This window comes from Strongyloides ratti (genome assembly GCF_001040885.1).
Source record: "Strongyloides ratti genome assembly S_ratti_ED321, chromosome : 2".
NCBI classification, from domain to species: domain Eukaryota; kingdom Metazoa; phylum Nematoda; class Chromadorea; order Rhabditida; family Strongyloididae; genus Strongyloides; species Strongyloides ratti.
Window position 1 is genome coordinate 9,718,957 of NC_037308.1, and position 22,134 is coordinate 9,741,090.

Below are 22,134 nucleotides of genomic sequence, written 5' to 3' on the forward strand. Positions count from 1 at the left end.
GAAGCGTATCTAATTAACAAATTGAACAAGTAAACCATAAAAATTTTAAACTAATTCTGAAGATTAGTTATTTTCAAAAAGAATTAACAAGGCAATATCTTATTATCTTAATTATACAAACGTCCTTCCTCTTCATAAAATATTTGAAAATACTTTAAAAAGAGATATATTAAATATATATGCATCTAATATCAATTAAATGTGCGAATAAAAAAAAAAAAAAGTAATTTATTTAGCATTTACAATACCATATTTTATAATCACACTGGTAGAATGATTAATTAGTTGTAAAACAAAACGATTATATTTAAACCTGTCCCTCATTTTACAATAATAAAACAATTGATTATATATTTATACAATTTTTTTTTTTATTAATGAACAATGATGTATGCGCATATAATTGAATTGTTAAAAGACTAGAAAAATATATACATATGTATATATTTATCAGTAAACATCATAATCTTCTTTACTCTTTTTCTATAATAAGAACTAACATTAGGTATAAAATTCTATAAATAGAAAAAATCCCTAAGGATTTTTAATTTAAACAAGAATAAGCATCCTACTAAAAAATATTTTCATGGATTTTCAACTGTATATATGTGCATATATGTTTTATTAACTAAATATATTGTTGATTTCTGTATGCAAGACCTATTGTTTTCTGATGGAGGGAATACATTTAATATAAGGTCAACATCTAAATAATATTATCTTTATTCCAAAAAATATTTTATTATCAAATTTAACAATTGATATTTTAAAATATATAAGCTATACCATATATATATATATATATATATATATATGTTAAAAAAAATCATTAATAAAATTTATTAAAAGTACAATACAATCGTTGGCAATTTTAAGTTTAAAAAAAAAACCCAAACAGTATGATTTTTAAATTTTAAATTTATTTTAAAGAATAGGTTGGAAAAATCTTTTTAATGTTTAAAAATTAAACACAGTCAGACTAAAAAAAACTCCCTTCTTAATTTTTTTTTATATTTAAAAAAAAAGAAAAAATTAAATGAACAATGTAGCTACTAAAGTAAACGGCATCCGTCAATTACAATCAAAAAAAAAAATATATTACAAATGACATGATTTATTAAAAGAAAGAAAAAAGGATATATAGGAGGGAAATGATGTCTATGAAGAATATATAAAATTAAAAAAAAAATTTACATATTTCAGAGATGATGTAATATCTTTAAATGGCAAAAAATCTTTTGTTAATATTAATGAAACCTTTTTTTTATAGAAACATGGAATCCTATCACAATAGAATAGTAATAATATGATATTAAGTAATTTTATCATAACTAAAATTTTTTTTACTAATAATAAATTTATATTTTAATATAAATACTATGACATTATATCATGTAATCAAATATCAATTAAATAACAAAAACAAAAAAATAATAATTTACAAGATAAATTTATATATTAACTAATTAAAAAACAACAACAAAAAAGTATTATATTGTTATAAAAAAAAATAATAACTACTACTATAAATGTTGTACAATTAATTACTAAATAGCTTTTGTATCAATTGTAACAGCATGCCATTGTGATATATAATCTTTTAAGGCTCCTGTAACTAACTTATGTTGTTGAATTCTACTTTTTCCCTTAAATTCTTCACTTTCAACATATATTTTAAAGTGTTGACCGCAACCTCCAGATACATCTTCAGTAGTTATTTTCACAGCTTTTGGAAAGGATTCCTTTAATACTTTATTAACAGCTTCTTCCATATTAGTTACTACTTGAGAAGATAATTTACGTAAACTAAAAGATAAATGTCTAAACATACGTAGTTAATTAAATTCTTTTATTATCTACAAAAAAAAAATCCATTATATTTTTATGATAGATAAGAAAAATTACAATATAATGAACATTATTCCATAACAATCAAAACATTCTTTTAAAGAATTAATCTTATCAAATATTAATTTTTTTATACCCAAAAAATAACTAAAGATTATTTCTGAATGTCATTACTTTCTAAAATTATTCCTTCATTAGTATCATCTAATTTTGTAGTAAGAAGAATGACACAAACATCAATAAATAGATGTAATCTTGTAGCTGTCCTCCAACTAACCAGTACCCATGACATGGAAGATAATTATAAAATATGTAAAGATATGATAATAAGAGCAAAAAAAAGAGGTGCTGCAATGGTATTTTTACCTGAGTGTTTTGATTATGTTGGTCGTAATAAGGATGAAACAATAAATATGGCTATTGATATTAATGGTGAATATATTGGAAGATTTAGAAAATTAGCTAAAGAAAATGATATATGGTTAAGTTTAGGTGGTTTTCATCAAGTTGATCCAAATAAAAAAGTTCTTCCTTTTAATAATCATTGTATAATTGATAATGAAGGAATCACAAGAGGTGAATATCAAAAGTTACATCTTTTTGATCTTGAAATTCCTGGAAAAGTTAAATTACTTGAGTCTGAGTTTAACTCAGCCGGTAAAACTATTCCATTACCAGTTGAAACACCTATTGGAAAAGTTGCTATGAATATTTGTTATGATGTAAGATTTCCTGAATTAGGATTAATTCATAGAAAAAATGGTGCTGAAATATTAACATATCCTTCAGCTTTTACAGTACCAACAGGTTTAGCACATTGGGAAGTATGTTTATTAATTTAAAAAATATTACCCTTTTATTTTTAATAATAATTTTAGAGTCTTTTACGTGCTCGGGCAATAGAAACACAATCATATGTAATAGCTGCTGCACAAACTGGATCACATAATCCTAAACGTTCCTCATACGGTCATGCTATGATTGTCGATCCATGGGGTGCTGTTATTGGGCAAGCTTCAGATACTGTTGATATATGTTTTGGTGAAATAAATTTAGATTATCTACAAAAAGTTCGTCAAAATCAACCTGTATTTGATCATCGTCGTAAAGATATCTATATGTTAGTTAATAATGAACAACAAAAATTATATGATAATGACAATTATATGTTTGCTAATATTAAAATTCCAAAAAATCACGTATTTTATAGGAGTAAATATACTTATGCATTTGTCAATATTAGGCCAATTGTTAAAGGCCGTAAGTTTAAAGATATCAAAATATCATGATATTAAATTGTTTATTTTATTTATTTAGATGTTTTAATATGTCCTATTAGATATGTAAAAAGGCTTAGTGATTTAACAGATGAAGAGACTTGTGATATATTTTTAGTAGCAAAAAAAATTCAAACAGCATTAGAAAAATATTTAAACAGTACTGCTTGTACAATATCTTGTCAAGATGGTATTGATGCAGGACAAAGTGTGGAGCATGTTCATATACATATTTTACCTAGAAATAAAGATGATTTTGGAGATACTCCAGATGCTATATATAAAGAAATTCTTGAACATGATAAAGATGGTAGAGTTGGAAGAAGTGATGAGGAGATGTCTCGTGAAGCAGATGAATTTAGAAAACTTTTTTATACTTCTTAGTAACATTTTACATATAAATTTTATTTAAAATTAAGATAAAATAAAATAAAATAATTAATATGTATATTCGGCTTTAAAATTTTTTGCCATAACACCAAAAGGATTATTTGCTACACAAGCATATATACCCTGGTCACCCATTGTTGCTGGATCTATTTCTAATTTACTCCAAATTTCATACTCATTTATTACTCTTTCATAATACTTAAAATAAAAATTAATTTTTTTTTTATTAATTATTATTTTTTAAAATAAAACATACATGTATATTATTTCGTTGTTGCATTTCAGCACCCTCCTTAAACCATTTAATATTTGGTCTTGGATCACCTTTAGCTCTACATATCAAAACTAATTTATATCCTAGTCTAAATGCTTGAGCAAAATGTGAACCTGTTATAATTTGTGCACTCTATTAAAAAAATATATTAAAAAAAAGGGCAAACTATTTTTCCTTACTCGATTATCAGAAAGTTCATTTTTAATTAATGAAAATTCAGCAACTTGTGCCATTTGTAAATTAGTTTTACCTTTATTTTTTCCACCTCTTCTTGCACCCCGAGACTGAATTAATATAGCAAAAGATAATATTATAAAAAGAATTATTAATAAAAATCTTGTTTTTATTAATATTTTAAACATTTTTATAAAATAATCAATATTAAAATATTCTTTCAAATAATATTTTAAATAAACCAAGAAAATAAAATGATAGAAAAGAAAGAAGTTTATCAATATGTTTTTATAAATATATTGACTGCCACCAACATTTTAGAAGAAGAGGGGATATTTTAAATATATGCCAATATAAAATATACATAGATAAAAATGAAAAAATATTTTACTACATATTCATTGTGATGATAATGTAAAAATAATTTGATAAAAAAAGTTTAATAAAAAAAGTTGTTATTAAGTATGTTAATTTTGTAAATCAGACTTCAAAGTAATTGTTTTTTTTTTGTAAGCTTTAATATATAATTAATCTATTAATAATAAAAAAATTTAAAAATGTACTTTTGAATATATTTTAAAGAAAACAAAAAAAAATTAGTGCTATAATTTTCCATGTGTTATTTTTAAAAATTACAATTATCCAGAAAAACAAGACATAAATAACTCCATAATAGTAGACTATGCATCAAAGACAATTAAAAACCAATAAAAAATGACAAAAGCAAATTTTCAAGCAACATTAAAAAACTAAACTGTATATAAGACAACATCTATTAAAAAAAACATATTAAAAATGGTGATAAACATGAATCGAGATACAAAATATCATTTATTTGCAAATATAAATCATATAGCTTTTATGGAAAAAATAGCATCACATAATATAATACAAGAAATATATAATAAAAAATCTACACTCAAAGATAATCCATATAAAAATTGGTTAGTATTGAACAAAGAATGAAGGATGAAATACAAAATTAGTAGGATCCTCCTTGGTGACAATATCCTTCATAAATAAATCAAAATTCTCATCCGAAGCCCATGAAGGGATATTTCTTTCATCAAAATTGTATATAAAGTTGGTGGCATCATGAAGTGAAACTTTTTCAATGTCAAAAGTTATAGTTGTTTCGTCAAAACGAACACTTTTATCATGTTCAGCTCTACCACAACTTTTCTTTTTTAAAACTCCTTTAATTGGTTTTGAAATTAATTCTTGATCTGCCTTATTTTGTTTTTTTTCCACTTTTTTTTCTACACAACTTGGTAAAACATTTGCTTTTTTCACAAAACTTCTCTTTTTGGTAGAACTAATTTTTTTCAATTTTATACTAGTTTTTTGGCGTTCCACCAAAGCACCATTAGCCTCCTTCAATTTTTCTCTTTTTAGATGTCTTTGGGAATTCCGTGGTTTTGGACCACTTAAAAGACACATCTTTGGTTTGATATTATTCGAAGCATTAGTAGGCTTTACTGAGCACATATTTCCTTGGATATCTACGCCTTGCCTACGATTTAATGCAGCATTTTGGCGCTTCTCACGCTCCCTACAAAGAGAAAAATAAAGTATATGAAATGATAAAAAAAATGATTAAACACACTCTTTGACTTTTAAAGCTTTTGCCTTATTACAATCCGCAATCGCTTTGCGAACTACACTTGTTCTTCTACGTTTCTTACTACAAAATGGAGAATGTCCCTCCATCTTTTTAAGGCAATGTTTGGTGACCTGTTTCTGAGAACTTTTTCCTTCCTTAATCTAAAGAAGAAGAAAAAACAACAATTATTAGTAAAAATGATATCAAACTTGCCACATGATTAGGAACATTTAATTGTTCTTTTTTTTCTTTGAGTAATCTCCGAGTTCTCCGACAATTCTCAGTACAACTGTCAGATATTGGTTTAGCAAGAATTTCATACTGTTTACTAAGTTCCTTGATAAAGTTTTCTATACGGGTATTTCCATGAATTCCACCAAGCATCTCATTATCAAATAGAGTACAGGTAGTATAACCAGGAACCAAAGTAGGATCCAATTCGGCTTCCGCAAGAAAACGATTACAACTGTTAGTTTTTAATGACATTGTTAGGAGAAAGTCAACCTGTGAAATGAATTTTAGTCAAATAAATATTCACTTTTAAATGACATAATCACTTTAGCATTATATGTTTGTCATTGTTTTTTTTTTACGAGTAATTGTATATTTTAAATAACTTTACTACAAAGTCTTTTAGGGTGACATTTCATTATTTTATGGCATTTCATGTACTCTTTTTTTTGACTAGATTAAAAGGTTAGTAAACAATTTTGTCAAGTATGGTTGCTAACACTAATAATGTTAACCTTATAATTTTAAATAATTTTCTTTAAAGTTTTGGTTTTGTTTTATCTTCAATTTTTAATATTTATAAATCTCACTTGAAAGTATATAGATTTTCTCTTCAAAAATTTACTGAGAAATTTCATTTGTAAACTCTGGGAATTAATTTAAAAAATGGTTGGTTAAACTTTGATAAAACTTTTTTGTCAAGTCTTTTTAAAATTTTCAATGTGTTTTAATCCAATTCTAAAGTTTCTGTCAATTTTTAAGTGCTTATAAGTTCTTTGGAATGAATAATATAGTATTTCTTTTTAATTGTTACTATTAACCATAATTTAAGTAATTTTATATTATTCTGGTATTGTACTATTTCTTGGAAAACCAGAATTAAATAGTGTGGTGAAGATATGCCGTCTACTTTAGATTAAGTACGAAGAAATTTGAGCAGTAGGTGAAAGTAACCATACTTCTTTAGTATAGTATTGTGTTTTCGTGAGATATACACGGAAAATTTTTCTTGTTTTTATAAAGTATTCAAACTACAAAGTTATCTTTTATGCAAATAATTAATAACAAAGTATATTAGAAATTCAAGAGTGGTTGTATGTGGCGTGGGGTACATCCAAGTTAAGTTTTAAATTAGGGATACTTCAGTGTTACTACATGTCTACAGGCTTATTAGGGGTCGAGACAGGAAATGGGGAATTGTATTTTTAATACATTTTGTAATATACTTTTTTTTGGTATTAAAAAGGATTTTCAACTCAAGTGATTTAATTGTTTTTTAATAAACTTTTGGATTTTATGTTTTTATTTATTGTATAATATATATTGGCAATTGAATTATTTAATAAATTTTTTATAACGACATATTTTTCAAGGTTTTTTTTTTCCAAATCAGTCTATCAACTAAGGAAATATGTAGTTTTCACCATTTCTTTTAGAAGTAAATTTATTCTGATACAAAAATAAGAAAAACATAAAAAAAAAATTATACACGTAAACAAATTTAAGTGACCATGTTAATGTTAGTTTACAAAAGTAAGTAAATTAATTAACCAATTACTATTTAATTTTCTAAGAGATGTGTACCAAATTTTCATTGTTGATTCTTGAATATTTTCATAATTTAGCAACTGCTCAGCAAACATCAAAGAACAAATTCAAAAAAGATTAAGCATTTAGAAGTTTTATGTTATCAATGATCTGTATATTAGTTTGTAAATTTACTTAAAACAATAAAAAAAAATAAAAGTTAATAAATAGAAATAAAACACGTTAAAATAAAATTGAAAAAGATTAAGATGTTACTGGTGTTGATGGCAGTTCTTCTCTAACAGTGATAACCAAATCGTCATTACCTACTTCTATTTCATTTAAATGTGCTAGTTCTTCGTAATTTGACAAAATAACTACATTTTGTTTGTCTTTTTCAACACTGAAAGTCGAAAGTAAATAGAAAGCACCAGAAATAATACAAATGAAATTTGGTAAAAAGAAAGCATACTGTAATGAACGGAATTTTAAACTTGGATCATCACTATCTCCTGATATCAAATCTGATATTACACCAATAATATATGGAGAAATAGCATCACCTAATGCATGTGATACAAGTGTTTGAAATGCTGTAGCTGTAGCTCTACAATTTGATGTTACTGTATACAATACCATATCTGCATTGACACTCCAATTCATACACATTGAAGCTATTCCAATAAAACATAATAACCATGCTAATGGTATATTAAATTGTAATGTTATTAAGGTAAAATATAAAAATGGAACAGCAATAAGACTACCAATGGCACAAATCATTGGATCAGCATATGGAAGTGGATTAATTCCATATCTTCCATCACGCCATATCTCAGATATTGTTGATCCAAATATAACTCCAACAATACCAGCCCCACATGTTATCATTCCAAAGATTAATGAAATTGAAGCTTTAACAGCATCAGTAATTGAATGGAAAGGAGATCCCATTCTATAGGCATACTCAACAAAAGTAGGTGCCCAGAAACTTAAAGCACCAACACAAAAAATTACACATGTTAATCCTAATGTATTAAAAATATATGTTCTAATTGACAAAAGATATTTTAAATCTTCTAGGTAAGTAGAATTTCTCAAATGTACATGTTCTGAACTTCCACGTTCTGGATTTTCCATATAAAAATGTATCATAAAAAGGCATAAAATACCAAGAATAGGTGTTGCTCTAATTCCCCATTGCCATGAACCAGTAATTAAAGAGATATATGATCCTGATATATAACCTAATCCACTACCAAATGGTATGGCAAAATAAAAAATCATCAAGGCATAACTTCTGGCTGAACCAGTAAAAAGATCAGCAATAATTGTTGGTGCAATTGTGGCATATGAAGCTTCACCAACTCCAACTAAACCACGACAAAACAGAAATAAAACAAATTGATTATTTTTACAGAAGGAGGATGCCAAAACAGAACACATCCATATTATTAAACCAACAGTCATTATTAATTTACGATTATATCTATCACCTAAATAACCACATAATGGAGCACACAGCATGTAAAAAATAATAAAAGCTGTTTGAAGAAGACCTAATGAAGTATCATCAATAGTATAATATTTTTTTAATTGACTTAAAACTCCGGATATTGTATAGCGATCCATATAGTTTAACAAATTAACTGTTAACAATATTAACAATGATCTTTTTGCACCATCTAGAGATAGAAATATGAAAAATTAAAATAATTATATATATTATTACCTCTAAAACAGTGTGTTAATTGTTCCCATCTTACTTCCATTATTATTTCCTCCTATTTATGTATAATTAAAAAAAAAAACAATTAATAAAGTTTCTTTAAATCTTTAATACAAACTATATTAAATCACGTGTTTTACGACAAGGAAATAATATCTTCCTGTGTATAAATAAAATGGAAATGTATTTTTAACACAAAATTATCTCACTTAGTTAGCAAAAAATTATAGCAGATAATAAACATTAAATTATTTAGTGTTTATAAAATTTAATATTATTTATCATTTACTTTAATATATTTATAATAATACAAAAGTTATTATATATATTTGATCTAGAAAAACATTTCATTTCTCAAAGTCTGCTTTATTCCATCAAATTTATTCCACATAAGAGATGCTAAATAAAAAATAAAAAAAACGTTTATTTTTTTAGTGATAATTTAATGAGTAGTATAACTATATAAAACATTAAATATAAAATAAATAAATATTGCCACAACTAATCTTTTCATTGATTCCATTGATAATAACATAAGATTAACTTTAAAAATAAATTTTTTAAATTAATAATAAAATATATCTTTATCAAACATACCTTTATCTACTTTGGGTGCTGTTTTTCTTATCTCAACCATAACATTTGATATAACAATCATAAATATAGATGGAAGAAATGGTATATTAGTAAGAGAAAATATAATAACAAGAATAAGTAGAGATATATTAGCCCTCATTGAAAAGGTATTTGGTTTGATAAGTTTACTTATATCAAGATTATCTATTTTTTTCAATGATTCCTCCAACTCTGTATCTTTATATTCATTATCATTATCATAAAAAGCTTTTCCTTTATTTATATCAGTCTTATCCTCCTTCTGAATATGATTATTTATTGTTTCATGTAATTGATTTTGAGTTATACCATCTAATGCTGGAGCAGCTTCAGGTCTAACTATTACAAAACATTTTTAGAAAAAAAATTATCAAAAAAATTTACATACCTCCTGCAACCCCGAATAATCTATTAACTCTTCCTTCAGTATTTCCTAAAATTTTTTGCCTCCTTAACTCTCTTTTTTCTGATGGAGTTAAATTTCCACTATTTTTTGATATATCCATAGTTATTCTTTAAAGTTAAACTAAAGATAAAATCATAACAAAATATATAATATTTACATATAACATATTAACATTTTTAATATAAAATTTTCATGATATTAAATAAAAAAAAAATATTAACAAGCTGGAATTAAAGGCCGTATCTTAATTTAACATTTTTTTTACATTTTTATCATACCACTCTTCTATATATGTTATCATTTATTTCTAAATATCTTTTTAAAAAAATTATATGTATCTCTATCACTTAAATATTCTTAACTATACATAGGGAAACTATAATATAAAAATATAGAGTGGCATTATATCCTACATATTAAAATAATAGCAAAATAAGGAAATGGTCAAGGCAACCTCTCTATTACTAATCTTGCGACGACATTTGGTATGAGGAATATAGCTTCATTTTTATGATTACCAAGAAAACTTCAGATATTTAGAAAAGTACACATATATAAGGCTGTAGAAATACAAAGTATTCCTAGTATTTTTACCAGCTATTTTCAATTGATTTCTCTCACCTACTTTTAATTACATGCAAAATGGCCTCCTCTGCAATTTTTATATTGGACCTTAAAGGAAAGGTAAGTTTATTAAAAAATAATAAAAAAAATATGGTAAAAATATTTAATAAAATACAAAAAAAAGAGTTAATAACAAAAAAAAAGAAGTTAAAAACAAAATTAAGTATATTTTATAACCCATTCATTAAATATACATCGGTAATTGGTTCAATTTTATTAAGTCCATCCATAGATTTATTTAATAATGAATCTGGTGAGGAACTTGAAACAGTTTCATTACTTGAGTAGGATGTTGATAATTGTTGATTATAATAATTTCCAGTATTATTTCCAAAAGTTTTGTCATAATAATCATTTTTAATGTCATCTTTAATTAAATTAATATTATTATAATTTTTAATACTATAATGTTCATTCTCTAGTTGTTTTATTTTTTCTTTTAATGTATAATTTTCTTTTTCTAATTCTTCCACTCGTAATTGTAAATTTCTTTCACGTTCCCTTCTTTTACATCGTGATTGTTTTGCTGCTTTATTATTTCTATCTCTTCTTTCTCTATATTTTTTTTGCTCCTCTGCGTTTGGTAGATTTTTATCATTAAACATAAAATTTGTTGTATCTTGAAAGACATTTGTGAATGATGTTTGGGGGACTAATGAATTTCCCATTACTGGTGGTATATTTTCTTGATATGGTGTTTGTAAATAGGTATTCATTTGATTTGTTGTTGAGTCAAATGGATTATAAAAATTTAATGATGATGACATTGGATATACATTGTTAGATGAGTAAGCTGCTTGTAACATTTTTTTTTTATTTTTTTATTTATTTTTTTTTATTTTCTAAAATAAAATTTTAATTAGATAAAAAAAAAATTTAATTTTTGTTAAAAGTTACGGTTTTTGTTGATTACTTATATATAGGTATCAGTATTAAAATGTTTAGTAAAATTAGTAATATATTAGATAATTATTGTTGATACAATAAGTTATACTAGAATAAATTACAAATGACGCAATATGAGGAAATATTATTGTTAGAATAAATAATTATTGTTAAGACATTGTTTTTGAAATTAAAAACTCCTCCCTCAGGAAAATAGGATGTTGGGTCAGGAATGGTTAAGGATTCTCCTGCCCTCCCGTAGGGCCATAAAAAAAACAGGTGGACACATACTGAGAATGAATTGGAAGTGATCATTAAATCTGTTCATTTTTAAGGACATAATAAAGGTCATAAAATAGAGATGATTAAGCATAAGATTAGGTAGATATAATTTAAAGAAAACATGAACAGTAAAGATAAGCTATGTAATAAACTTTAGATAATCCTAATATGTCAATCAAAGCAGATGTGGTAAAGAAATTTTATGGATAGGTATTTATGATAATTGTATTACATCCTTGATTTTAGGTAATGATCTCACGAAATTATCGAGGAGACATTAGCATGGGAATCATTGAAAAATTTGTTCCACTTCTTATTGATATGGAAGAGGAGGGTTTACAAAGTCCATTAATTGAATATGAAGATTGTTCTTTTGTTTATATAAAAACAAACAATATATATTGTAAGTTAAAGAAATATTAATCTTATTAAAAATAATAAAAAAATTTTTATTACAGTAGTCTCAATGGCTAAAAAGAACATTAATGTAACATTAGTATTGTCTTTTCTTTATAAATGTGTTCAGGTGTTTGGTGAGTATTTTAAAGATGTTGAAGAAGAATCAATTAGAGATAATTTTGTCATAATTTATGAATTACTTGATGAGATGATGGATTTTGGTTATCCTCAAACAACAGAGGGAAAAATATTACAAGAATATATAACACAAGAAAGTCATAAACTTGAAATAGTACCTAAATTACCTATGGCTGTAACTAATGCTGTATCATGGAGATCAGAAGGTATCAAACACCGTAAAAATGAAGTTTTTCTTGATGTCATTGAATCTGTTAATCTTTTAGCAAGTGCTAATGGAACAGTTTTATCTAGTGAAATTGTTGGAAATGTTAAAATGAGAGTATTTCTTAGTGGAATGCCTGAATTAAGACTTGGATTGAATGATAAAGTTTTATTTGAACATAATAATCGAGGAAAAAATAAATCTGTTGAATTAGAAGATGTCAAATTTCATCAATGTGTAAGATTATCAAGATTTGAAAATGACAGAACAATATCTTTTATACCTCCAGATGGAGAATTTGAATTGATGAACTATAGATTAACTACAGTAGTTAAACCATTAGTTTGGATAGAGGCTGTTGTTGAAAAATTTTCTCATTCTCGTATAGAATATATGGTTAAAGCTAAATCACAATTTAAGAGGCGTAGTACAGCAAATAATGTTGAAATATTAATTCCAGTACCATCAGATGCTGATTCCCCTAAATTTAAAGCTTCTATTGGTAATGCAAAATATGTTCCAGAACAAAGTGCATTTATTTGGACAATTAAATCATTTCCCGGTGGAAAAGATTATCTTATGAGAGCTCATTTTAATTTACCTAGCATACAAGGTGAACAGTTGGAGGGTAAACGACCTATTAAAGTAAAGTTCGAAATTCCTTATTTTACTACTTCTGGAATTCAAGTGAGATATTTAAAAATAATAGAAAAAAGTGGTTATCAAGCTTTACCATGGGTGCGGTATATTACCCAAAATGGTGATTATCAACTACGAATGGCATAATACTATAATGTATAAATAATAAAAAAAAATTATCTAACAATGAAAATAATTATTTAAAAATGCTTTAACAAATGTAACTAATTTATAATTTTTACTTACAATAAGAAAACAATAACATACTTACATTTCATATAAACGAATAAATTATTTTATATCAAATTATCATAATTATTTGTCAAAAAAAAGTTTATTACTTTTGTTTATATCTATTAATTACATCTATTATTCAATTCCTAATTTTTTTTTTACCTCTTTAGATGTTAAGTAGGATAAGGATAACAAAATCCTTGTTAAGTACTAGATTAATTACTTTTCAAAGATCTTTTTCAGTTAATGTCGATGAAGTGTTATTAAAAGAAAATGAAATTAAAGGTATACCTTTTATCAAAAAAATAACAACAGAATTAGAAAAACAAAAAGATATCAAATATATTTTACCTTTTCATGATGATGAGTTGATGAAAAAAATTACAACTTCATTTGATTATTTTACAAATGTTGGTATTCAACCAGAATTTCTTTTAGATGCATGTTTAAATGATCCATTATTTATGAAAGCAATGGTTAAGCAAGGTGATAAGATAATAAAAATTATTAATTTGTTAGTTGAGACAACAAATATGACCTTTGAAAATGCCATTCGTCTTTTTACTATATATAAAGATGATTTGCTAGCAACATCCATTGAAAATATTCAATCACACATTCAAGTTTTTACAAGTGGTGGTATTAGTGAACCTAGTGATCTTTGTAATATTATTTGTAAATGCCCTGTTCTTCTTTTTTCTGGTGATTCAAAAGAAATGCTTAAACTTGTTGGATCATTGTCAAATTTTTTTACAAAAAATCAAATTAAATGTATTCTTCGAAATTCACCTCAATGTGTTTTAATGAATTTTGAGCAAATTGAAGAAAAATATGAATATATATATTTTTTAATGGGAATAGAAGGTGATGAATTTAAAATGTGTAAGAAATGGATAGATATGCCACTTGATGAAATTATTAAAAGGCATGAGTTTTTATTAAAATGTGGACGTTACGTAACTCCTGATCCTAAAAGATTACAGCTGCAAAAAGAAAATCCTCCATTATACAGAATTATAGATACTGATTCAGTTATTTTTGCTACTCAAGTTGCATCTGTTACATATGAAGAATGGGTTATTTATGAGGGTCTTCATGAAAAATTAAAAGAAATGGAACAAAAAGAAAGACCATTTGAAAGAGTTAAACCTTCAGTTAGGAAAGCTTATGAAAGAAAAGTTAAAAAACCTGAACCTAATGAAGATTTTATTCTTGAATCTCAATAAATGATTTTTATTTTTTTTAGGTATTTACTACATTATATATATATAACACTGTTATTTAATTTAAAATTTGTTTGTTATATTTGTTATAAAAACTCTTCACATTTATTTTATTTTATTAATTTATATTTATTTTATTTAATATCTTGCTGTGCATCATGATTCCTCGTAAGTACACATCCTTAAACTCCCCTATTATGGCATTAAATGTTATCACAAGTTGTCTTAGTACGGTACCCTCTGACTGTTCTTCAATATTTAGTGTCATAGATAATGATTGGAAGGTTAAAGGTGAATTAATAACAGAGACAGAAATTTCACAACTTTCTACAATAAGTAAAAAAGAATTTTATAAAAATGAAATTGAACTTGAATATCAAGATTGTTCTGATGATCCATCAATACTTTTTTGTAATAATAATATTAAATCACATACATCAACTATAATTGATACAAAAAAAATTAAATCAGCTTTACCATTATGTTAGTTTAATTAATTTTTTTTTTTGTATATATTAATATAATATTCAAAATAATCATAATTATTATTTTATAGATATATTATATACATATCCTATCACCAGAGCACGTGTATATAAAAGTTTTGAAAAAATTATAAATCATGAAATAAGGTATGCCAAAGAACAAGCATTATGGAGTCAACCAAATAATCATGGTATACATTCTGTTGTTTTGATGGTTTCCAGTACAAATGGAGTAGAACAAAAAAATTTTCAACCACCTATTATTGAAACATCAGACAGTATTTTGAATGTTAGTTGTACTAATAAAAGTTGCAAAATTATTGTTGAGGAGGAATTAATTAATTCAGCAAAACTAGAAAATGATATTGAATGTTTTACAAATGAAGAAATTACCAGTATAATAGGAACAATAGAATATACAGAAATATCAGATACAAGTACCAAATATATTGAAAAGCCTAAGATAAAAAAAAAAAAGATAAATATTGAAAAAAATGATGATTTTGTTGAAGAAAAATTTATTTCAAAAAATTTTAAAGGAATTATGAACATCAGAGATCGTATTGCTGATTATAAAAATTCTGACATTACTGATTATACTAAAAAAGTAATCAAAAAACGTTGCAATATTGCACCACATCCTTTGAATGCTTTTTTTTCAAAAGAAAATATTCAATTTAAAGAATATGTTAACTATGATGAATTAACTGAAAAAATAAATCAAAAACCACATATTGATATTAAAAAAAGAATATATGCCACTAAAGATGAACACGAAACTTCAACAATCGTTAATACTATAAATGAAAATGAGGCTTTAGAAGAGGGTGATATAAACTATTCAATGATAACAACAGAATTAAGCGATATTGAATCATCAACAAATTGTAATACCACAATTCAGCAAATAGATTGTGAAAAATTAACACGGAAGTTAAATAATATCAATATTGATAATGAATATACAGATGACTCATCAAAATTAATTTCTCTTCCCAATACATTTTCATTTTTGTCAAAAGACTATACAACATCATGTGAAGTACAAAGAACTGTTAAAAGAAATTATACAGATACGTGTACCTTTACTAAATTTGAAAATGATGATGAAGTAATTATTTATGAAGATATGCTCCAACAACTTAATTCAATTAAAAATGTTTTAAATGATTTTGATATGTCATGATTAATTTAATTTTAAAAAAAATTTTTTTTAAAAAAAAAAAGATTTATTTTGTCAATTTAATAACTTTAATGAGAAAAAAAGATAAATTATACTATTAAAATACAAATGACATCCTTAATAATAATAAATTTTTAGTCAAATAATAAAATATACCACATTTAAATTGTACTTTTATCTAGTAAAACAATGACATATTATTATAATGAGTAGATAAAAATATGTTTTGTTTAATTATACTGTTATAAGATATGAAATATTTTAATAAAATCCCACAACTTTAGTATTTGTTTTTAAAGTTTATACTTTTTTGTAATATCAAAAAATAACACATATTGTTTATTAAAATACTTTTAAAATCAAATAGTTACATAATACATTTTTGAAATCTTATATTTAAAATTATTACTTTTTTAAAATTAATTTGCATATATCACTTTTTGTTAAATATAACCTAAAAATTTTGAAATTATTATAATTTAATTTTGTGTTATAGTATTTTTATTTTGTTACTATTAATCGAATGAAACAAGTTAAGTAACTAACTTATGTAAATGTTTTAATAATAATTCGACATTGAAAAAAAAAACTAAACTATTTTTTCTAGTAGATATAAGATTTATAAGAAAAAATAAAACTTTTTTATGTAAACTATTTTTTTTAAAATGATTGATTACTATTTTTTATAAATATATTTTTTTTAAATATTATAAATGTTTAAAAGTACAAGAAATTTAATAAATCTTACAGACTTTTGACGTACCATGTACATAGACAAAAAGTAAATGTTTTGAAAATTATACTCAAAATAATTCTTGCAGCGAAATATTTGTGTTGAATAGTGATACTCACATCAATGAATTTTTGTGATAACAAGAATAATTTTTTAATTTTTATTTTTATTAAGTTCCCCAAGATATGTACTATTCTCCAAAACATTTGGAAAAAGAGTTGTACAAATTTAATATATTTATAAATATACATACATCTAGAATATACTTTAGTATTTTTTTATTTATATATTGACACGTGATAAAAATTACCATAAAAGTTTGTTATGTTTTTTTTTTAAAACTTCTCTAATTTATAGAATATTAAATTTTGTTTATTAAACATTTAATTCTACTTTTTCTTCGTAATATATTATTATTATTACGTTCTTTTTTTTTTTTACATATATCCATTTTTTTATAGAGCGAAATTAATAACAAAAATTAATATGAGAGCTCCGGAAGATGTGCCAGTAACACATCTTATTGTTGATGCTGCCGGTTTTCTTAAAAAGGCAAAATTAATTGTATGTTTTTTTTTTGTAAATTTACTTTCTTTTTTTTTAAATTATTATATTTTTAATATTATAATTTACTATATATGTATAAATATATACTATTGTTTAATTAATTTAATCAAATTTTTTTTTTATCTTAGGATATTGGTTCAAAATTATATACAACATCATCTGTTGTTAATGAGATTAAAGATAAAGCTACCAAAGAGTACATTCAAAGTATTCCATATGATATTGAAATAAAAGAACCAACAAAAGAATCTCTTCTAAAAGGTAAATTTTTTTTGTTGATATTTAAAATATACACGTATTATTTATAAATTTTTTTTCTGTAACATTTATTATTTTGAAATATTTATACTCATTTTATATTATCATTTGGAAAAAAAAAATTTAGTTTAAACATTTTAATTTTAGTTATTGAGGTTGCTAAGAAGACTGGTGATTATCCTTCATTGTCTGGACCAGATTTAGGTATTATAGCATTAACACTTGATATTCATATAAATAATGTTGGAGAGGATGATGTTAACTATGATATAAAAGGGAAAGTACAGGAAAAAGGAATTGAAAAAAAGAGTGTTATTGTTGATAATTTTGTTGGATTTGTTAATCCTGAAAAAAAAAGTATAATTAAAAAAGATGATCATACTGATAGTAATGATGAAATAAATGATGATAATTCTTCTAAAGATGACGAAATTAAAAATGATATTGAAAATGAGGATGTTAATTTAACAAAAGTAGAGGATGAGTCATTAGAAGAGGAAGAAGATTGTGATTCAACAGATGAAGAAGGATGGATAACATCTTCCAATTTTACAGAAGCTGTCTCAAAAATGGATTCATTAGGAATGGCTGATAAACATCAGGAAGTTGCCTGCCTATCTACTGACTTTGCTGTACAAAATGTTCTTAAGCATATGAATTTGGGAATCGTTTCTGTTGATGGTTATCAAATAAAAGTACTTAAATCATATGTACTTCGATGTCGTGCCTGTTTTCAAACAACATCAATTATGACAAAGAAATTTTGTTCTAAATGTGGACACAATTCATTACATAGAGTTGCTGTAACTGTAAATGAAGATGGAGAAATGATATTACATATTAATTATGATAAATTACATTCTAAACGTGGTATGATATATTCATTACCAACATTTAAAGGTGGTAAACATAGTAAAGATCCTATAATTTTTGAAGATCAACGTGTTCCACATAATAGAATGGCAACAGTACATGATTCTAAACAAATTGATTCACCATTTTCTTTGAATGATGTCACCTCAAAATCAGCTATGCTAGGATTAAGAAGTTATGAAAAAGCATTAGGAGGAAATAGAAATCTTGGTGGGAGAGGAAGAAAACGTGGTGGTAAGAGAAGATAAATTTATAAATTGTTATCAAGTATTAATTTATAAATATACTATGTTGTTTTTTTATTGTTACATATATGTTATTTGTTAATGTTTTTTATATTGTTTAGGTTATTTAATTAATACTTTTACAAATTTTTTTATAATATCAAAGTTATCAGTTTTTAAATCTGTTTAATATTTTTATAATTAATATATTATGATTTATTAATAATGTTTTTAGATAAAATTCATTTATAAAAGTAAGAATGGACAATATATATTATTGCCACCATTGTCGAGAACCAGTTAGTTTAAGCGCAACCGTAAGATTATTATTTTTTTTTTTATATAATATTAATTAATTTATATTTAGGATATTGTATGTTCTAAATGTAATGGTGGATTTGTTGAACCTCTACAAGATTATTATGCAAATAATCCAAATGGACCAAGAGGTATTCCTTTGTTTACTCAAAATATACCTAGTGGAAGTGGTATAAGAAATGCCACAGCAATATTTGGTTTCCCTACAAATGGTTCTTCATTTGGTTTTGGTACAGCACATTTATCTACTTCTGGTGTAAATGGTGAACCTTCAGGTTCTAATAATTCAGGATCTACATCTACAAATAGAAATGATAATTTATCATTTACTGATATATTAAATGTTTTACAAAGAAATTATGGACAAAATGTGACAAGAAATAATCGAGGTTCTACAAATAATACTACAACTCCTGGAACTGATAGTGAAGTTCACCAAGATAATGAAAATACCACTAATACACATCAATCAGATGTGTCATCAGAACAAAATACAGAAGGAACAAATCCTAGAACTACAAATAATAGTAATGGTCAACCTAATAGTGAACAAAACAATTCAAATGTTCTTGTTAACTTTATTGATAGTATAATTCGACGAATTATTCCTGCTCCACGATTTAATATAAACATTAATAATTCAGAAATTCCAACACCTCCTAATACAACGAATAATTCTGAAGCATCAACTACTAATGTTACAAATGCCAATAATAGTCCAAATCACCAAGAAAGAAATGATGGAGAACAAAATCAACAACAACAACGTACTACAAGATTTGCTGATTTATTGGGTCAATTAAATAATGCATTTAATAGAAGAAATCAACAAAATCTTTCTGATAGCGAGACAACAGCTAATGTTTCTGTTTCTCAGTCAAATAATAACCATGAGAACAATGATAATTCTTTATCAGGAACAACAGAGGGAAGAGAAAATACTGAAGATGAAAATAGGAGAGATGAACAGGATGGAACAGGAAGAAGACCAGAAATTGGACAATTATTTATAAGGTTTCAAGAAAATACCAATGGAATTGTATTAAATGTTACTCCTGATGATGTTAATGTATCTTTATCTACGGAAGATCTTATAAATGATTTGACAGAAGCTCTTCGTAATGCTACCTCTACAGGTGGTGAAAATTTGACAACTGAAATAAATACAGCAACATTTCAAAATGTTTTACGTGACATAACACGATTAATGTCTGATCCACAAAGTGGAAATGTTTTAAATGTATCTAGAAATGGTATTACACTAGGTATTGCACCAAATGAAAATGTTTTTGAGGGAATTCTTCGTATTGTAGAAAATATTGACGAAGTAGCAAATGCTAGAAGAAACAGACTTTCAGATGTAGAGATAGCTCGTATACCAATTGTTGAGGTAACAGAAGAACAAGAAAAAAATGAATCCCAGTGTACAGTATGTATGGATATATTTGTAAAAAATGAACTTGTTTACAAACTAGCATGTAAACATATATTTCATAAACAATGTCTCAACCCATGGGTACAATCACATAGGTCATGTCCTGTTTGTCGTCAAGAGATAAAACCATATGATTTTCCAGATGTAGAAGCTGAAGAAAATTATACAGATGATATGGAATTAGATTAATAAAAATAATAATGATATTTTATCTACCCTTATTCTCATTAATATTCCCTTGTTGTTTTTTTGATTATTATTACTTGATACATATATTTGGTTTTAGAAAATGACTGGGGTGTCTTATCCTTTTGTATACATTTAACAATTATCATATGTACTCATAATAATAGTTTTTAATGATAAAATTGTTACTGTACAGGTTATTAAAAAAATAAAATTATATTGAATTAATTAATTTATATAAATTATAAACCACTTAAAGTTTTTGTAACATGATTTATTAGGTTTTTTTTTTTACTTTATATAGTAATATAATTATTAAACTTTGTTGTATGTCTTTTACGTTTGGTTTTTTTTTATTATCTACAAAATGCAAGTCTTAAATGTCATTTGTCAAAGTAATAAAAATCTGATAATATTTATACATGAAGTTATACAAAAGAGGTGTAAATATAAAAATCGATTTATTTCTTATCTTCAAAATGATAGTCAAAAAATTTTCTGCATTTCATATATTTTTATTTATTACATTTATAACAATATTTATAATTAATTTATTATTTGTTTGTAAGTTTTTACAACAAAAAAAAGTAAATTTAAAAGTAAAATGGAAATGGAAATGGAAAATCATAATGGAATGCATATGAAAAATAAAATGTGGATGTGGTTTCATACAACTCTTGATGATACAATCCTTTTTTCAAATATTATTATTAAAGATATTAAAGGTAAATTATATTTAATATTAAAACAAATTTTTTTTTTAGGAATGATATTATGTTGTGTAATATTTTTTATTTTATCAATTGCACAAGAATTTTTAAAATATTATAGATGGCGTTATGAAATAAATAGAAAATCATTTTCAAATTTAAGGTAATTTAATTATATTAAATATAATTTATTAATAAAATTAATTATTTACTTTAAAGCTATTTTAAAAGATTATTTTCAATTGATAGTGGTATAAGAACAATATTATTTACTATTCAAGTTACTCTTTCATATATTATTATGCTTGTTGTTATGACATTTTCTATATGGTTAGGTTTAGCAATAATTATAGGAACAGGTATTGGATATTTTATTTTTGGTAGTAGAATTCATGACTAAAAAATAATTGAAAGAAAAAAAATATTATGAAATGTTATTCTCTTTAGAAAAATATTTGA

General features: G+C 24.5%; 12 protein-coding genes across 12 annotated transcripts; 7 read left to right on the plus strand and 5 right to left on the minus strand.

The window, feature by feature from the left end:
• Positions 1–1,547: 1,547 nt before the first annotated feature.
• Positions 1,548–1,829, minus strand: SRAE_2000308000 (BolA-like protein 3; the record flags this gene model as incomplete). The annotated part of the gene is made up of 1 exon (XM_024654231.1): positions 1,548–1,829. The coding sequence occupies one exon, from the start codon at positions 1,827–1,829 to the stop codon at positions 1,548–1,550; it is 282 nt and encodes a 93-aa protein (XP_024507623.1).
• A 183-nt stretch (positions 1,830–2,012) lies between these two features.
• SRAE_2000308100 (Nitrilase homolog 1) lies at positions 2,013–3,509 on the plus strand (the record flags this gene model as incomplete). Its single annotated transcript, XM_024654232.1, has 4 exons — positions 2,013–2,672; positions 2,727–2,968; positions 3,059–3,108; positions 3,166–3,509. 4 exons carry the CDS (start codon positions 2,013–2,015, stop codon positions 3,507–3,509), a joined length of 1,296 nt encoding a protein of 431 aa, XP_024507624.1.
• A 54-nt stretch (positions 3,510–3,563) lies between these two features.
• On the minus strand, positions 3,564–6,052 carry SRAE_2000308200 (Immunoglobulin subtype 2 domain and Immunoglobulin-like domain and Immunoglobulin I-set domain and Immunoglobulin-like fold domain-containing protein; the record flags this gene model as incomplete). Its single annotated transcript, XM_024654233.1, has 6 exons — positions 3,564–3,713; positions 3,772–3,921; positions 3,969–4,073; positions 4,942–5,515; positions 5,570–5,727; positions 5,780–6,052. 6 exons carry the CDS (start codon positions 6,050–6,052, stop codon positions 3,564–3,566), a joined length of 1,410 nt encoding a protein of 469 aa, XP_024507625.1.
• A 1,536-nt stretch (positions 6,053–7,588) lies between these two features.
• Positions 7,589–9,096, minus strand: SRAE_2000308300 (Protein spinster; the record flags this gene model as incomplete). The annotated part of the gene is made up of 3 exons (XM_024654234.1): positions 7,589–7,727; positions 7,797–9,009; positions 9,057–9,096. The coding sequence occupies 3 exons, from the start codon at positions 9,094–9,096 to the stop codon at positions 7,589–7,591; spliced, it is 1,392 nt and encodes a 463-aa protein (XP_024507626.1).
• Positions 9,097–9,495: 399 nt separating this feature from the next.
• SRAE_2000308400 (Hypothetical protein) lies at positions 9,496–10,174 on the minus strand (the record flags this gene model as incomplete). The annotated part of the gene is made up of 3 exons (XM_024654235.1): positions 9,496–9,596; positions 9,651–10,007; positions 10,057–10,174. 3 exons carry the CDS (start codon positions 10,172–10,174, stop codon positions 9,496–9,498), a joined length of 576 nt encoding a protein of 191 aa, XP_024507627.1.
• A 694-nt stretch (positions 10,175–10,868) lies between these two features.
• Positions 10,869–11,504, minus strand: SRAE_2000308500 (Basic-leucine zipper domain-containing protein; the record flags this gene model as incomplete). Its single annotated transcript, XM_024654236.1, has 1 exon — positions 10,869–11,504. The coding sequence occupies one exon, from the start codon at positions 11,502–11,504 to the stop codon at positions 10,869–10,871; it is 636 nt and encodes a 211-aa protein (XP_024507628.1).
• A 643-nt stretch (positions 11,505–12,147) lies between these two features.
• Positions 12,148–13,393, plus strand: SRAE_2000308600 (AP-47; the record flags this gene model as incomplete). Its single annotated transcript, XM_024654237.1, has 3 exons — positions 12,148–12,268; positions 12,324–12,352; positions 12,392–13,393. The coding sequence occupies 3 exons, from the start codon at positions 12,148–12,150 to the stop codon at positions 13,391–13,393; spliced, it is 1,152 nt and encodes a 383-aa protein (XP_024507629.1).
• Positions 13,394–13,650: 257 nt separating this feature from the next.
• Positions 13,651–14,706, plus strand: SRAE_2000308700 (Hypothetical protein; the record flags this gene model as incomplete). Its single annotated transcript, XM_024654238.1, has 1 exon — positions 13,651–14,706. The coding sequence occupies one exon, from the start codon at positions 13,651–13,653 to the stop codon at positions 14,704–14,706; it is 1,056 nt and encodes a 351-aa protein (XP_024507630.1).
• A 155-nt stretch (positions 14,707–14,861) lies between these two features.
• Positions 14,862–16,374, plus strand: SRAE_2000308800 (Hypothetical protein; the record flags this gene model as incomplete). Its single annotated transcript, XM_024654239.1, has 2 exons — positions 14,862–15,186; positions 15,260–16,374. The coding sequence occupies 2 exons, from the start codon at positions 14,862–14,864 to the stop codon at positions 16,372–16,374; spliced, it is 1,440 nt and encodes a 479-aa protein (XP_024507631.1).
• Positions 16,375–17,590: 1,216 nt separating this feature from the next.
• On the plus strand, positions 17,591–19,050 carry SRAE_2000308900 (RNA-binding protein NOB1; the record flags this gene model as incomplete). Its single annotated transcript, XM_024654241.1, has 3 exons — positions 17,591–17,668; positions 17,800–17,932; positions 18,077–19,050. 3 exons carry the CDS (start codon positions 17,591–17,593, stop codon positions 19,048–19,050), a joined length of 1,185 nt encoding a protein of 394 aa, XP_024507632.1.
• A 236-nt stretch (positions 19,051–19,286) lies between these two features.
• On the plus strand, positions 19,287–20,968 carry SRAE_2000309000 (Zinc finger, RING-type domain and Zinc finger, RING/FYVE/PHD-type domain-containing protein; the record flags this gene model as incomplete). The annotated part of the gene is made up of 2 exons (XM_024654242.1): positions 19,287–19,343; positions 19,394–20,968. 2 exons carry the CDS (start codon positions 19,287–19,289, stop codon positions 20,966–20,968), a joined length of 1,632 nt encoding a protein of 543 aa, XP_024507633.1.
• Positions 20,969–21,569: 601 nt separating this feature from the next.
• SRAE_2000309100 (Ctr copper transporter family-containing protein) lies at positions 21,570–22,075 on the plus strand (the record flags this gene model as incomplete). The annotated part of the gene is made up of 3 exons (XM_024654243.1): positions 21,570–21,690; positions 21,730–21,838; positions 21,895–22,075. 3 exons carry the CDS (start codon positions 21,570–21,572, stop codon positions 22,073–22,075), a joined length of 411 nt encoding a protein of 136 aa, XP_024507634.1.
• Positions 22,076–22,134: the final 59 nt, after the last annotated feature.